This window comes from Rattus norvegicus, chromosome 8, assembly GCF_036323735.1.
Source record: "Rattus norvegicus strain BN/NHsdMcwi chromosome 8, GRCr8, whole genome shotgun sequence".
Taxonomy (NCBI): domain Eukaryota; kingdom Metazoa; phylum Chordata; class Mammalia; order Rodentia; family Muridae; genus Rattus; species Rattus norvegicus.
Window position 1 is genome coordinate 99,394,198 of NC_086026.1, and position 16,415 is coordinate 99,410,612.

General features: G+C 45.5%; 1 protein-coding gene across 1 annotated transcript in view; it reads left to right on the top strand.

The window, feature by feature from the left end:
* The window catches only part of Rasgrf1 (RAS protein-specific guanine nucleotide-releasing factor 1), a 129,114-nt gene that overhangs the window by 69,212 nt on the left and 43,487 nt on the right, over window positions 1-16,415 (top strand). Inside the window, exons 13-15 of the mRNA NM_001170531.1 lie at window positions 718-800; window positions 10,444-10,692; window positions 14,220-14,581. Coding sequence (NP_001164002.1) covers window positions 718-800; window positions 10,444-10,692; window positions 14,220-14,581 — 694 coding nt within the window. The remainder of the gene's footprint in view (window positions 1-717; window positions 801-10,443; window positions 10,693-14,219; window positions 14,582-16,415) is intronic.

Sequence of the window (16,415 nt, forward strand, 5' to 3'; positions counted from 1 at the left end):
AGGAGGTAAAAGGAGGCAGCCATCCCTCCCATCCCCAAGGATTAATTTCCTGAATTTGATTGGTTTTTGTTTTGTTTGAAGAGAGGCTTGTCTCAAACTTGTGATCTTCCTCAGACAACCTCCTAAGTGTTGGATTATAGGCATGGAGTACTTCACTAGGTACAAAAGATGTATCTTTTGGTGTTGTCTGGGAAGGTTCTTATTCAAAGCAGAATAAGGCTTTTGAATTTTTTCAGAGACTGTAAATATCCGGTCATCGTCCCTGCTCCCAGCCTGCTTCTCACCCCCTCACTTCACACGGCACTCCCCACGTATAGGCTGGAAATGTAGGAGCCACCTCCAGCATTGGAGCATTGGTGCGGGGTCAGGGGGACGACAAGGGGGTCAGGACACATGTACTCTACACACTCTGGTGCAGAGACTCACTAGGCAGCTTCCCAGAAAGCCCAGATCACTGTGAGGCAACCTCATCCTTGACACTGGCTTCAAAGGGTGCAGCAGAGTGGCCACAGTCTGATGCTCCTGCTTGGCAAACACCCTGGTAGAACAGAGCCATTAAACCCATCTCTACAGATAAAGAAACAGACTCAGGAAGGCCGAGTCAGCCCCCCAGGGTCACTTGACTTCCACAATTTGAATGATGCCCTTTCTTAGACGGTGGGTCTGGGTTCCAGTATGGAGAATGGGCTCTGAGTCTGGGATCCTCTCTTTTTCCAGTGCGTGGATAATATCCGCTGCAACGGGCTCATGATGAATGCCTTTGAAGAAAATTCCAAGGTCACCGTGCCGCAGATGATCAAGTAAGTGTCCTTAACCTGTCTGAACTCCAGAAACGGAACATGGCTCAGAGACACTAGGTCCTGGACAGGGCCAGTCCGTGGAACTGGGAAGACGCTGGGGTTTGTGACAGAGTTCATTTCAAGTTTTGAGTTGATGTCTGTTTGAATTGATCCTTTAATGTCGCTTTTAGGTATGTTGGGTTTGGGGGTATTTTTGTCGTTGTCGTTAGTGTTGGTGGGGGGTTTTCTTAGCTTGTTTGTTTTGTTTTGTTTGAAACAGCATTGACTGTCCTGGAACCCACTCTGTAGCCCAGGCTGGCCTCTAACTCTAAGGTCCCCCTGTGTGTGCCCCCCTCAAGTGCTGGGATTAAAGGTGTGCACCACCACTATTCAGCTAGGTTTTCTTTTTTTAAAAAAAATTATTTACATGTTGTAATTTTTTTATATTGGGCTTTTTAAAAAATATTAGGAATGAAAATGTCACAGATTGGTTTCTAAGGATTTTTCTTCTCATTACAAAATAAATACATTAGAGCATTTCAAAAATACATAAAAATCTAATGGCAGGGTGCAGCGACACAGCCAGAGCATCAGTGTGGAGTCCTTCGGGATGAGGGAAATAGTGTCCTCTGGACTCAGTTTGCCCAGCCCTGCCCCCACGTAACATGGCTTCTGTACACTTCCTGAAACATCCTTTCCTCAAGTGAACCTCACCTCCTTTCTTCCCCTCCTCTCCCCTCTTCTTCTTTCCCCTTGGCTGTCTGGCTCCCATCTTGACCTCTGCGTCCTAAGCCTGATGATGTCACTGGGTCCCTCCCAGGACCCCATTGCCCCCTGGCCTGTGTCTAGATGACTATGGCTGGCCTCTCTGTTATTTCCAGTGAGTGCCCTGGGACAGTAGCTACCACAGGACTGTATCTAAAGGGTGCCAGACTCCCTGTGCTCACACTTGCCACCAAGATAGAGGTAAGCACCTGATAAGTCTACTGTGTGCTGCTGTCACGTATCCTCACAGTGAGAAGTCACTCTGCACGTTTAGAAGTTAATGAAGAAAAACCCTTTAATAATATAGCATGTTAAGTAGTTCTGCTAATACACAAAATGGAACAAGCTTTCAACAGAATTAATCAGCTGGTATATGCCTTTGGCTTATTAATTCCAAATACACTATCACTCTTAAACTTCTTTAGGTCCCGATTGCAGGGTTACACTTGGAACAATTTAAACAGAGACAGGAGACTACAAATCTGGCCACACAGAAAAGATATTGTCACAGTTATTTTTCAAATACACAAATAGTGTTGTTCTTTTTGAATAGTTGTTACCCTGGGGTCATTTTGCCCACCTGGCAGAACTATGTTTTATGGTGTACCAGTTCTTAAAAACAGTTGTCACCCTAACCTGCCCCTTGAGTTGCCTCTTAGAGACATGGTCTTTGATATGGGACTGAGCCTAATGGTTAGTTGTAAGTTGAGGGTGTGTGGTGGTTTGAATATGCTTGGCCCAGGGAGTGGCACTATTTAGAGATGTGGCCTTGTTGGGATGGGTGTGGCATTTTTGGGAGGAATTGTGTCACTGTGGGCATGGGTTATAAGAGCCTCATCCTAGCTGCCTGGAAGCCAGCCCCAATTAAATATTGTCCTTTTAAGAGTTGCGTTGGTTATGGTGTCTGTTCACAGCAGTAAACCCTAAGACAGAAGTTAGGAGCAGGTTCTAGGATACTGCTGTGATAGGCCTGACCATGCTTTTGTTTGGAAGAATGTAGATTTGAGGACTTTGGATTTGGAAAGCAGAGGAATGCTTTCAGTGGGGCTTAGTGGGCTGTTCCAGTAAGAATATGGAAGACTTTGTTACTGAGAGTAATTTGAACTGTGCAGAACTGGTCCAAGTGGTTTCAGTGGAGAAGAATTTCAGAGGGTGGCCTAGAGACTGTTTTTGTGTTATTTTTGTGAAGAATGTGGCTGCATTTTGCCCTTCTCTGAAAAGTCTACCTGAAACTAAGGAAGTCTCAAAAAAGCCCAGCAGAGACTTTATTCTCTGGTTTAGTCTTATAAAAAAAACATTTTAATGAAAAGGAGCAAGCTAAGAAAGGGGAAAATATAAAATGTATGGTTCAAGTAATAAAGGGACACCAGGAAGTGAAATGGAGCTGAATCCTATGTTCAAGGAGATAAATGGATTGAGGGAGTAGTGATTTTGGGGATTCCACCCAGTTAAACCTAAGTCCAAGCATGGTGGCATACACCTTTAATCCTAGGAGCAGAGGCAAGATAGATGAGTTCAAGGCCAGCCTGGTATAGAGCAGGTTCCAAGTAAAGTCCAGGTGTGGTGGTACATGCTTTAATCCCAGCATTCAGAAGACAGTGCCATGCAGATGTCTGAATTCAAGGTCAATCTATAAAACAAGTTCCAGGACAGCCAAGCTTAGGCAGCGAAGGAGTTGGAAAACAGAGAGCTGGTGATAATGTAATAGAAAAAGGGGGCCATGTTACAGCCCCAGCAAGCGACAGACCTCGGCAGCTTCAGCAACATGGTTCCAGCTTTAGAGTCAGAAATAGAAGGGACTACTGGGATAATTGATGATGGTTAACTGGAGTTAAGAAATTAACAGTGATTAAGAAGGGACCAGCGTCACTGAAGTGAAATCTTTTGAGAAGTGTTTTCTGAGAACACAAAGAAGCTGTGTTCCGGAGATAGCCAAGGTTGTACCTTGTACTGCAGCTGTACTTGGTAATGTGTAAGAATTGCCCAGGTGGTACGGGTCTTGACGGCATGAAGGGGTCATGGAGAGCAGCTGAAGCTTGGCACTGTGAGAGGCCAAAAAGGGCCACTGTGCAGGTGAAGCTTCAGTTGCAGTTGACAGCCCAGGACTGAAGGAATCATACAAAGATCACACCATGAAGAGAGCCTTTGAGAGGCTATTGGTAAAGTCTAGTTGCAGCAGAAGACCTCAGTGTATTGCAGATGCCAGTACCATAGGATGATCACCAAGAACAGCAGCGACAGGGGAGTGGACCAACCTGAGCTACAGAGAGCAGAGCTGGAGATGGGACCCCAGCCCTTTGGAGGAACCCAGAAGATCATGTGTAGATATCAGACATTGGAACAAGAAGTAACATTGAAGTTGCCTTGAAGACGCCAAGATAGTCAAGATGCCAGAGCTATGGAATATCTTCTGAGGAAAGATGCTAATAGAGTTTAAGAAACTCTCCATGTAGGAATCAGAGAAAGAAGTTTGTTACAGTGAACAAATGTGAAAAAGGAGTTGGAGATCTGAAGACTGCTTTGACATCAGCCATGGAGATGCAGAGTATGGAGTTTGCCTAGCTGGTTCCCTGTCTTGATTTGGGGATTACAGTTAAGTGATTTGATGAATCTCAGAAGAGACTTTGAACTTTTAACATTATTGAGACTGCTCTAGCCTATGGGACTTTTGAAGTTGGACTAAACATATTATGCTATATTTAGGTATGACCCCTATAGACTTGAATGTTTGAACGAGCTTATGGAGGCCAGGGAGTGGAATATGGTGGTTTGAATATGCTTGGACCAGGGAGTAGCACTATTTGAAGGTGTGCCATTATTAGAGGAAGTGAGTCACTGTGGACATGGGTTTTAAGACCCTCGTCCCAACTGCCTGGCAGCCAGTCTTCTCCTAGTGGCCTTCAAATGAAGACGTAGAACTCCCAACTTCTCCTGTACCATGCCTGCCTGGGCACTGCCATGCTCCCACCTTGTTAATAATGAACTGAACTACTGAACCTGTAAGCCAGTCCCAATTAAATGTTGTTCTTATAAGAGTTTCCTTGGTCATGTTGTCTGTTCACAGCAGTAAACCCTAACTAAGACAGGGTGTCTTCTTTGTAGTTGAAATGGAACCCTAGTTGGAGGGCAATCCTGGTGAACAAATATTGACAGGTGTTTTCCCATCACGCTAAACTTGAACTATCTCTAGCAAGCCTGGTTAGTATACCACTTACACTTTGAGGTGTTTGGGGAGGCACTGCTCCCTTAGTTAGTTAAATTCTACTTTATGTGACTTAATGTCTCTTAAGCAAGTTTATCAGTAAAACCTTTATAACATCAGTTTTAATTACTTCAAGTTTCTCCTGTGTCACTAGGGGTCAGCAGAGACAGTTTCGGATGCACCAGGTCCCTTAAACTTCCTTAACATTGGTCAGATATCATTCCCCTCTCCTCCACACCACTGACCACCCAGAGGTGGTGGCAGTGGAGTCATAGGAAGAACTGTTCAGTGAACCAAAGAGACGCAATGAAATATCACTATGGACAGTAGAGTGGGTGCCATAAGACAGTTTATGTGGTACTAGGAGGGTGCCACGGATGAGGGACTAACTCAACTTGGCACAGCTGAACAAGGTTTCCTTGAAAAGGGAACCCAGAGCTAGCATCTAAAGCCAGTTGCAGTTTGCTAACTAGAAAGGCATTCTGGGAAGAAGGAACTGTGTGTTTGCTCACAGTCAGTAGAGTGCTGTGTGTTTGAGAAATGATGAATAATCTCATGGGCCTGCAGAGTTACGGGCTTAGAGTACCATGTAGGCAGTGACCTGGTGAATCGTGTTCTCCAGGTACCTGATCAGACCATTATCCCACAGGCCTTGCAGCAGACAGGCTCACCAAGCAAATTAAGATGTTTTACCATAGTGTTTGATGAGTCCATTTAAAACACAGAGTTAGAAGCAGGGTTGGGAGTAGAGAAGTAGAACAGTAGGTTAGGATGTCTTACAGTCAGTGTCCGTTCCACATCACCAGAGTCCCAGTTACACAGTGCTCTCCTACCCTGCCTTCCTCCCTCCCCCCACGTTGTGCCAATCTTACCTGCTACATGGACCAGAGTGAAAGTTAGATGAGCAAGCCCTAACTGAAAGGTACTTAGGTCTGTGGTATGTATATACTTGCCCTCTCTGAGATGGAAAAGGGCACACATGCTTGGCCATAGCTGAGCGTGTCAGTTGGCCTAACCAACCACAGTGATGTTATCTGCACGTATGTTTCATCAGTGGATGTCTTGCTCAAAACTTTGTAATACTGAACATCCCTTGTGCCTCATATATATTAAGGGTGCCATGAATCTTTGGTACCCATGTAGTCCATTGATCCTTTCTGACATCCAGCATACAGATGCTGTAGTTTATGTATGTCTGTGTGCTATGTCTCACGAGCTATTCCTATCCTTAATTTCATTTCTCATTTCTCTGAGCTTTTTATAGCCCAGTCAGACCTTATTAACTAACAGAGAAATCTACACCATGTGGTGAAAGATGGGGAGGATGAGACATGTGGGAGTCAGTTAACAATGTTGTGTCTGGCAAGCTGTTGGGTTTTACTAAGCAAGTGGTAGGGTTGTACCCAAAGGGTATCAGCCCCACGCCCCTGGTGGCCATTCTGATAGAGCCCTTGGGAGCAATGGTATCAGCTGAAAAAAGGTAATGGGCCCAGCTGTGGACTTGGGGGCCAGCTGTGGACCTGGGACCAGCAGGTTCCTAAAACGTTCCTTTTGCAGACAGGAATGCTGTGTTAGAAGAAGGCCTTACCTCTGTTTCTGAGATGATCTCTTTTGAGATGTCATTCTCTCTGTAGGCCTTGCGGTTTGTTCTACATACTTTGAGTTGGGCCCATGTCTTAGTCAAGGTTTGTATTCCTGCACAAAACATCATGACCAAGAAGCAAGTTGGGGAAGAAAGGATTTATTCAGCTTACACTTCCACATTGCTGGTCACCAAAGGAAGTCGGGACCCACACAGGGCAAAGGAACTTGGAGGCAGGAGCTGATGCAGAGGCCATGGAGGGGTGTTGCTTACTGGATTGTTTCCCCTGGCTTGCTCAGCTTACTCTCTGTAGAACACAGGACTACCAACCTAGGGATGGCCCCACCCACAATGGCCTGGGTCCTTTCTCCCTTGATCACTAATTGAGAAAATGCCTTGCAGCTGGATCTTATGGAAGCATTTCCTCAAGGGAGGCTCCTTTCTCTTTGATAACTCCAGCTTGTGTCAAGTTAACACTCACAAAACCTGCCAGTACAGCCCACTTATCCCACTTCCCCTCTGGTCCATGCAGCAGAAAAATCTGATGCAACTAGGGAGAAGCAAGGCAGGGGGCCAAGACTCAGATAATGAGGAACTGTCACTTGTCCACACAGGACCGTAATCTGCTGCTCCATTTCTCTGCCTCCTACATTTCACCCTCCTGCTCCTTGGAGGCTCTGGAGGAAAATAATCAACATTTATTGGTATTTATAATCCCAGTATATTTAGAGAAAGTACTTGGGAGTTGAACAGAAGGCCTCATGTATGTTTGGCAAGCGCTCTATCACCCAGCTGTATCACCAGCTCCCCCTACCCAAACAAAAAGAGCGCCTTAGAAGTGGTAAAAATGGGAAAATAAGTCCATTTTCTCAGTTCCTCAGAGCTCTGCCGTACCCTTGAGTGGGAGAAGCCCTCTGCAAAGCCAGGGAATTCAGAGCCACTTACAGCTCTTTGTGCTCCATGTACCATGCCAAGCCTCTCAAATTGGTTCACTCTTTCCACTCTCAAGAGAGCTCTGTGAAGGGCCTCATTTCCAGTTCACAGACAGGGAGACAGAGAACAGAAGACTAGGTATTGTCCAGGAAACAAGGATAGAGCTGATGTCAAGTGGTGTCCTCCACATTTATGATTTAAATATTAAGGTACCCCCCACTGGTTCATGTGTTTCAATACTTAGTACCCTGCTGCTGACCCTATTCTGGGAAGCTGTAGAGACTTTAGAAGGCTAATCCCAGTTAGCCTTCTAAAGGGCCAAAGGGCTTGAGAGTTATAACCATGACCTGCTTCTGGATTCATCAAGATGCATGCTAGCTGTACCATGTCCCACGGCCCTGCCCAGCCATAGCCCTATGGTGGACTGCCTGAATAAACCTTCCTCCCTGAAGTTACTTCTGTCAGGTGTTCTGTCACAGCCATGAGAAAAATAACCATTACAGGTGTAAACCTGTTCTCTACTCAGTAGTCAGGACAAGCTGAACTGTTTGTTTTTTGCTCTAAGGGTTCATTAAGATAAAAATTTCAAGCTTATTCTTTTGTTAAGAGCATATATTTATTCATTGATGTATTGCTCTCTGTTAATAACATCCGACCAGAAAAACAAAAGGTCTAAGATAGCTACTATCTGCAGGTAGAAACTACAAAGATACAGTCCTCAATGTATAGTGAGTACAGGTCAAGACAAGGAAGGAAGGAAAAATCAAGTGAACACTGCATTTCACTCTGAGTAGTCAAAAATAAAAAAGGCAAAGACATGATTATAAAGATTTACACCGTGCAGAAAGCAAAACAACAAAACACACTTCAGAGTCATTGCTTGCGTTTGAATATACCCCACACTGTTGCCATTAACTGAGTCTGCCATTAACTGGCTCAACCACCAGTTAGGACTGCAGGACAGAATGGCTTCCAGGGCTGTTGATCCCCACTAAGCCCAGAAGACACCATTGATCTTGAGTTCCCAGTTTAGATCCTGACCTCCATCTTCAGTTCTCTAGGCCGCTGTGATCTGGGTAACTGACTCCTCTCCTCACATCCTTGCGGCCCAGACAGGAGTGAGGACCTGAGAATAAATCCAGTTTTAGAAAGTCTTAGAAAAGGCTGTGGGGAGGTCTTGCTTGGGACAGGTTTCCACTCTTGCAATGATCACCTTAGCAAGAAGAAGACTTCAGTAAGTCCTTCAGTAAAACTTCAGGGAGAACGGACAGGCCCTAAGGGCTTCTTTTCCTGTGAGAAGGTTAAAATCCATCTGATCCACTGCCAAACAAAGGCTGGTCCTGACGGTCAAGGAATAGCCAAGGTCAAGAGCAGAGTGACCTATGCTACAAACGCTAGGGAGACGGAAGAAAATAAACTCCTGAGCTGCCCACCTACGTTGGCAAGTAAGTTAGAAGTTTATGGTAAGAAGCTTTGCAAAGCCAGCTTTATCAATTACTATTTCGAAGAACTATGAGAAGAGTTCTCACTAGTGGTGCGGCCACCTGCATGGATGACTTTCTAAGCAAAGAAATTTTAAAATGACTGCTGGTATACAACTGTCATCTCAGCTCTTGAGAGAAGAATTTTAGACTCTACGCAAGCCTGGACTCCACATGGCAACACTGAAAAGAAAGAGGGAAGAAAGGGGGAAAGGAAGAGGGAAAAATATATAGGGGTTGGGGGAGTTGGTTTAATTCAGTTGTTATATTGAGGAGCTTAAGTCCTTGTGTGGTTCTCAATTTGGGATTGTCACTAAGGACTTACAATGAATATGTTCTACAGCCTGATCGGGGTCTCTTTCTAGACAGATTTCATAGTTCTTCCATTGACCATTCTTGGGGCATCACGTCTGTGACACCACTTTGAGTTCTCAGTCTGAAGAACATGGATTACAACAGTAGTCTATTGTACTTCAAGACCACAATAAGAGCTGGAGCCTGAACCACATCAGAAAGATGTCCTTCTGCTGGAAGTTTTTCCTTTGATGTCCTCTGAAAGTTGTTCCCTTCATGGATCCCAAATTGACATGGAAATGTCACCCAGCTTCCTACACAGTAGGCCAGGCTCACCTGAAAATCTAGAAACCTGAATTACAGATATACCTCAAGGCAGCAAAACAGAAGCTGGTTACCTATTTTCTCTTCTCTCGGGACACTGGAATTTCCCTTGAATCTTTTCAAAACCCCTACATTGCATTACCTTTTTTTTAAAGATGGGATTTCACTATGTTGCTCTGACTAGTCTAGAACTTACTATGTCAACCAAGCCTGCCTTGAATTCACGGAGATCTGCCACACTCTGCCACCCAAGTGCTGAGAAGAAATATATATACCATCACACCTGGTCCTACTTATTTTTTTTTATTTCATGGCATATGTCTCTACTTTAAAAGTACAAGTCAGTATATTTCAGTACACTATGTTGTACAACTAACACCAGCATCTACTTCTAAAATACTATGATCGTGCCCCAGCCCACTGAAAACAAGAGATGACATACATGTGAACAGTCAGTGCTAATGCCTGCAGCCAGCATCTGACATCCACCAGATTACTTCCTGTGACTGTGGTTTGCCTGTTCTGTGCTTTCCTATAAATGGAACCATAGAGTGTGCGGCTTGTTTCACTCAGCGTGTCTTCCAGGCTTATCCATGCCGTAGCACGTGTCAGTACTCCCATTTCTTTTTATAGCTGAGTAACATCCACTGTACTTTATTTGACCATCCATCTGCTGATAGATATTTGTAGGTTCTCACCCACTCTCCTTTATTATGGGCATGGCCACTAGAAACGTAAATGTGCAGATTTTTGTGTGAATATAATTCTAGAGTGTCTTAGTAATTTGGAAGCACATTGTTTTTTGTATTTTTCCAATACTGAAGGATTTTAGAGTCTTTGGGGAATGAGTTATAGCTCTTTCTTGGTGTTATCCTTCTGACGTGTCCAGAAAACTGTTCTTGTCTGCATGTGGGGGTTGACAAGATGGCTGGTGATAGCCTCACACCCTCACTTTGTGAAGAGACACCTTAGATGTTCGTCACTGCTTCCTCCTCTCCCTCAGTGTTCAGATTCAGTGCCTCCTTATGTTGCTGTGATGTTCATATCTGCACACATCACCTCTCCTTGCCCTCCCCTTTATAGGTCTGATGCTTCCTTATACTGTGATGATGTTGACATTCGCTTCAGCAAAACCATGAATTCTTGCAAAGTGCTGCAGATCCGCTATGCCAGCGTGGAGCGCCTGCTGGAGCGCCTGACTGATCTTCGCTTCCTGAGTATTGACTTTCTCAACACCTTCCTGCACTCCTATCGAGTCTTCACCGATGCTGTGGTGGTCCTAGACAAGCTGATCAGCATCTACAAAAAGCCCATCACTGCGATTCCTGCCAGGTATATGCGTGCCTTTTGCCATCACCATCTACAAGAATCCCTGAACTCTGACATGATGGTTTAGTGTGAAAAGGCAGCTGCTACCAAGCCTAATGACCTAATCTCAACCCCTGGACCCACATGGTGGGAGGAGAGAACCCATTCCTGCAAGTTGTCATCTGACATCCACACTCACTCTATCACACACACACAAGCACACACAACCACATGCACACACATATATTAACTAACTAAATGTGAAAATATTTTTAAAAGAATCCCACCATCACTGTTCCCCACTGGGTCCATGCACACTGCTTCTTGAACCCCACAGATTTCTTAGACAATGAAGTCTCTGGAAAAGAGGCTGTCCCAGAAGTGGGAGTGCTAAGGCACATATTATTCCCAGACCACAGAGGGAGTACATTTCAAGACTGGTTGGTTGGTTTCCCAAAGGCTATAATCCCACAGCTCTGGAGCTATGAATGTATACAACAGAAGCACAAGGTCACCCTCAGCTATGCCTGTTAGAGGTCTTCTTGGAAGACTATATTCTCTAGGGAGGGATGGCTCTGCTCCCCCCCCCTTCCCCAAAACTCCTTGAGGCCTAGCTACCCATGCTGCTGATCAGTAGGCTGCTTCTTCTGCTTCTGCTTCTTCTGCTGCTTCTTCTTCTGCTTCTGCTTCTGCTTCTGCTTCTTCTTTCCCCCCCCCATCTTTATTAAATTGGGTATTTCTTATTTACAATTCAACTGTTATTCCCTCTCCCAGTTTCCATGCTGACATCCCCCTAACCCCTCCCACTCCCCTTCTATATGGGTGTTCCCCTCCCCATCCTCCCCCCATTGCTGCCCTCCCCCCCCCAAGAATCCTGTTCACTGGGGGTCCAGCCTTGGCAGGACCAAGGGCTTCCCCTTCCATTGGTGCCCTTACTAGGCTATTCGTTGCTACCTATGCAATTGGAGCCCAGGGTCAGTCCATGTATAGTCTTTGGGTAGTGGCTTAGTCCCTGGACCTTCTTCTTCTTCTACTGCTTCTTCTTCTGATTCTTCTTCTTCTGCTTCCTCTTCTGCTTCCTCTTCTGCTTCCTCTTCTGCTTCCTCTTCTCCTTTTCCTTCTCCTTTTCCTTCTGCTTCTTCTGCTTCTTCTGCTTCTTCTGCTTCTTCTGCTTCCTCTTCTCCTTCTCCTTCTTCTTCTTCCTCTTCTCCTTCTTCCTCTTCTCCTTCTTCCTCTTCTCCTTCTTCCTCTTCTCCTTCTTCCTCTTCTCCTTCTTCCTCTTCTTCTTCTTCCTCTTCTCCTTCTTCCTCTTCTGCTTCTTCCTCTTCTTCTTCCTCTTCCTCTGCTTCTTCTGCTTCTTCTGCTTCTTCTGCTTCTGCTCCTGCTCCTGCTGCTTCTTCTTCTGCTTCTTCTTCTTCTTCTCCTTCTTCTTCTTCTTCTTCTTCTTCTTCTTCTTCTTCTTCTTCTTCTTCTTCTTCTTCTGCTTCTGCTTCTGCTTCTGCTTCTGCTTCTCCTCCTCCTCTTCCCCCTCCTCTTTCTTCTTTTTCTTCACTCTTTCACAGCTGAGATTTTATTGGTTGAGGAGCAGAATACACAGACATTCCAGACCGTATCACACTTACCCAAACTCTGAAGAATCACATTGTGTATGTGTATGCCAAAGAAGAGTTACATATTGTTTCTCTTTGAAGTTATTCCAGAGTTGTTCCTGCCTCAAACTTGGCAAGTTTCCTTAAGACCTCTCATAACAACCAAATACTCATAATCCTCAGTTCCACCAACTCACAATTTTATGCCACACACAGAACATACTCAAAATCTCCATCTTTCACAGCACATTATCACAACTGTTAGGAAAATGGACTGTCATGACCTCAGACATCACAGTTCTGACAAGGCAAGGACCAAAGACTGGCTTTCTTACGAAATGATTCTATTAGAAACAGATACAACTGAAAATATTCCATTCCAGACATGAATGCATGACTGAGACCCCAAATTGTCATTTAGTGTGCTTTGTACTGTAGGATATAAAACTAGCCCCCTCTACAGAATGTTATGGTGACCCCTGAGACAGTCATAGCCTCTCCTGATTCAGTACCCTATTTTCTGGTTGTACAAAAACAAAAACAAAGCAAACAAACAAAAATCAACCAGTAAATGATTTACCCTCTTTTAAAAAACCAGTTACACTTAAAAAGTGGGATGAGATAGGATTCCCTCACCTTTTAAAAATGTTTCTAGAGCTATTTAAAAAAAACTCACATTTACAAAATAGTTGATAAAAATATTCCTCTGGATTGTGCAAGAAGGGAGGCGGGGACCACTGACAGATGGATGCTTAGTCAGACTTGCCTTCTTTCTCTTCTTCAGGGGTGGACTCTGGTTTTCTGTCTCTGTTTTCTGAAGGCAGATGCGTGGTTGCTAGCCAGTCACTTCAGCCTGTTTGCCCTTCAATCCCCTCTTCCCCTTTATCTGTATTACTTTTGTCTATTGCTTTATCCTTTTCCTTGGCCTTTCTTGGCTTCGTGTCCACCTTGGCAGGAGCAGGCTTGGCCAATAGCCTCTTGGAGCAGGGCTTGGGCTCCCCGCCTTTGCCACTTCATCAGCCCAAACCTTCCTCTTGGGCAACATGGTGGTGTGCGGGGTAGGTGCCGAGTCTGTCATGGAGCTGTACTGCCTAGCCACCACCACACAAACTCCACTAAGCTTCTTTTACACACCCCCTAGCCCTCAAGCCTTGGTCAGGGAAACCAAGGGATATCCATTATTCTCCATTCCCTAAAACCCTTTGGGAAACTTAGGGCCCGCCCTTTACAGAAAGAAGGGAAAATGGAAGGGAGAGAGAGACAGGAAGGTACCCCTGCTCTGTGTATACCTGTCATGCTTTGAAGAGTCCTTTATGGTATATTCAAGGTACATCCTCCAGTGGACAGAACCCTTTAGCTACCATGGCTTCCAGACATCTTTCCTACCTACATCACCGAAGCTCTCTAATGACAAGGCCCAGAAAGGCCAAGAGACTTTCCACATGGCCCTTACAAGTTATGACTGAGGAGCTTAAACACAGGCGTCAGGATTGCTAAGGCACTTCTATATGTGCCAAACCCAGTAGGCACATGAAACCCCTCAGATGCCATGGCAGAGACATGAGTTTAGAGTCAGAGACACCAGATGCGTCACTGTCTGTCCCTCAGCCTCTGCTTCCTCATGCACAAAGCAAACCACTGTAAGGACAAGAGCAGACCATGCATGTTAGTATCCTCATGTGGGCTCATGTGGGTAAATGGAGGCCCCTCAGAGGCCTACAGTCAGGAGCTATAGCACCTCAGAAAAGAGCCAGAGGTATGAACATCAGATAGAACCATGCCCACAACTCAGGCACCCAGTCCTGTGGGTATAGACATTCGTCCCCAAGCCCTTTAATCACAACCCTGTGCAGGGACCCACTGTAGCCTTCAAAGATCACCCATATAAGGAATGCACTATCAGCCCCGGTGGGCACGTCTACATTCACAGCTTTTTCTCCCTCTTCCCTCCCCTCCTCACAGGTCACTGGAACTCCTGTTCTCCAGTAGCCACAACACCAAACTTCTGTACGGAGATGCCCCCAAGTCGCCTCGTGCCAGCCGCAAGTTCTCCTCGCCGCCGCCCTTGGCCATCGGCACTTCGTCCCCAGTCCGCCGCCGGAAGTTGTCTCTCAACATTCCCATCATCACAGGCGGCAAGGCGCTGGAACTGGCTTCGCTCGGGTGCCCCTCCGACGGCTACACCAACATACACTCGCCCATATCTCCCTTCGGCAAAACCACGCTGGACACCAGCAAGCTCTGTGTGGCCAGCAGCTTGACCAGAACGCCGGAGGAGATTGATATGACCACTCTAGAGGAGTCATCAGGCTTCAGGAAGCCGAGTGAGTGGATACATAAGCTGAACCATCCCGTTAGCACACATCACTGGGAGGCTTGGTGAGCTGGACTTGCAAAGCCTCTAATAAACAGGTTATAGGCAGTACAGACTGGTAGCCACATGGAGGGGACAGGTTGCCAAGGTGAGGCCATCAGAAGCTCCCAGGATATTATCATACCTCAGATGACTCTCAGCTGAAGTTCTCAGATTTGTGCCTTCCTTTTCCCTACTGCAGTAGCATCCTGCATCCCAGTATTCAGATCATCTCATTGGCCCTTGCCCTCAGGATTCAGTCTAGCTTGGGGACCAGACCAGACCCTGAACCTGGTTGAGACCTGGTTCATATTACATTTGAAAGGTGCTAGAAGAGCACTGAGGATATGCTGGGGACACCATTGAGAGAGCCAGAGAAGGCTTCCTAATGGATCCAATAATTTGATGCTCACCAATAGAAAGGGAGAACATTCTAGACAAAAATAATGGAATGTAAAATAGTGGAGAATAAGGAAGGCATTGTATGCTGTAAGAACAGCTCATCACACCTGGCGCACCAAAGATGGTGGCAGTGGTCCAAGATCCTTCTGGGGCCACTCATGCCTTCCTATCTAAAGCCTTTCCTGACCATTCTAGAAGGGTCCAATTGGGTTCGGTGTTATCTCAGATCAGAAAATATGCTGGAAATTACCAGCAAAATCTTGCTCTGTGTGTGTGTGTGTGTGTGTGTGTGTGTGTGTGTGTGTGCACATACTTGAGCTGATCACAAGTTCCAGCCTTTAAAAAGGAGGCACAACTGGGAAGAAGAGAAGCCACCAAGGCTCGATCACTAAGGACATTCCCATGGTACATGCAACAAATAGGTGGTGTGCACGGCTCGCACAGCTGAAAGTTGGTAGCTAAGGTAATAGCTTGCCAGAAAACCCAAATACCATCCAGTGTGTGTGTGATGTGTGGAATCTAGAGAGGCAACAGTGAAAGGCTCAAAATTTTGTCCAGCACAAACCTGCAGTGAGATCCCACTGTTACACTGTGGAATGCTACCCCAGACTGCCTACAAAGCCACCTCATACCAGAGTCCGTGATACCCTCAATCTGTCTATGTGAGCTGGTTGAGTGGACGGTTTTAAAGAGACCTGTGGCTTCCAGTGGGTTTTATAAACAGGCTCAAGTGTGATCACCTTCTAGTTGGGGAAACTGAGACCCAGAGAGGATAAGTTGTTTTTATTTCCCAAGGCTCCGGGAAGATGGCTCCACTGGTAAAGTGTTTCCCACATGAGCATGGGGACCTGAGTTCTGTATTTACCTACATAGAAAGTCAGGCTCAGAGGCACCCCTGTAATCCCAACTGCTAAGAAGGCAGAGGCGTGAGGCTCCCTGGGGCCCATTTGATAGCCACCCTCACTGAATTGGTAAGCTCCAGATTCAGTGAGAGACCCTGTCTCAAAAAAAATTAAATGGAGTACAATTAAGAGAGGTACTTGATGTCAACTTCTGGCTTCACACACACATACACACACACACACACACACACACACACACACACTTCTTTCTTTTTTAGCAAAAAAACATTGTACAAAGAGTATATTGGCCCTGACTTTCCTATGATTAGGAGACTAATATTTATTTCAGATCAGAAGCAAGAGATGAAACATAAAACAGAACTACTCTTGGCAAATCAGATAGAAATATCTCAGGACATCTCACAACAAACAGAAATATGAGGTCTGCATGTGCATCAATAGAAACTTGTTATAAATGCAGACATTTTGGGGTGGAAATGTAGCTCCTATCCCTAACCCAGAAGCTATCTCCAATTGATAACTACTTGCAAAAGAAAAATT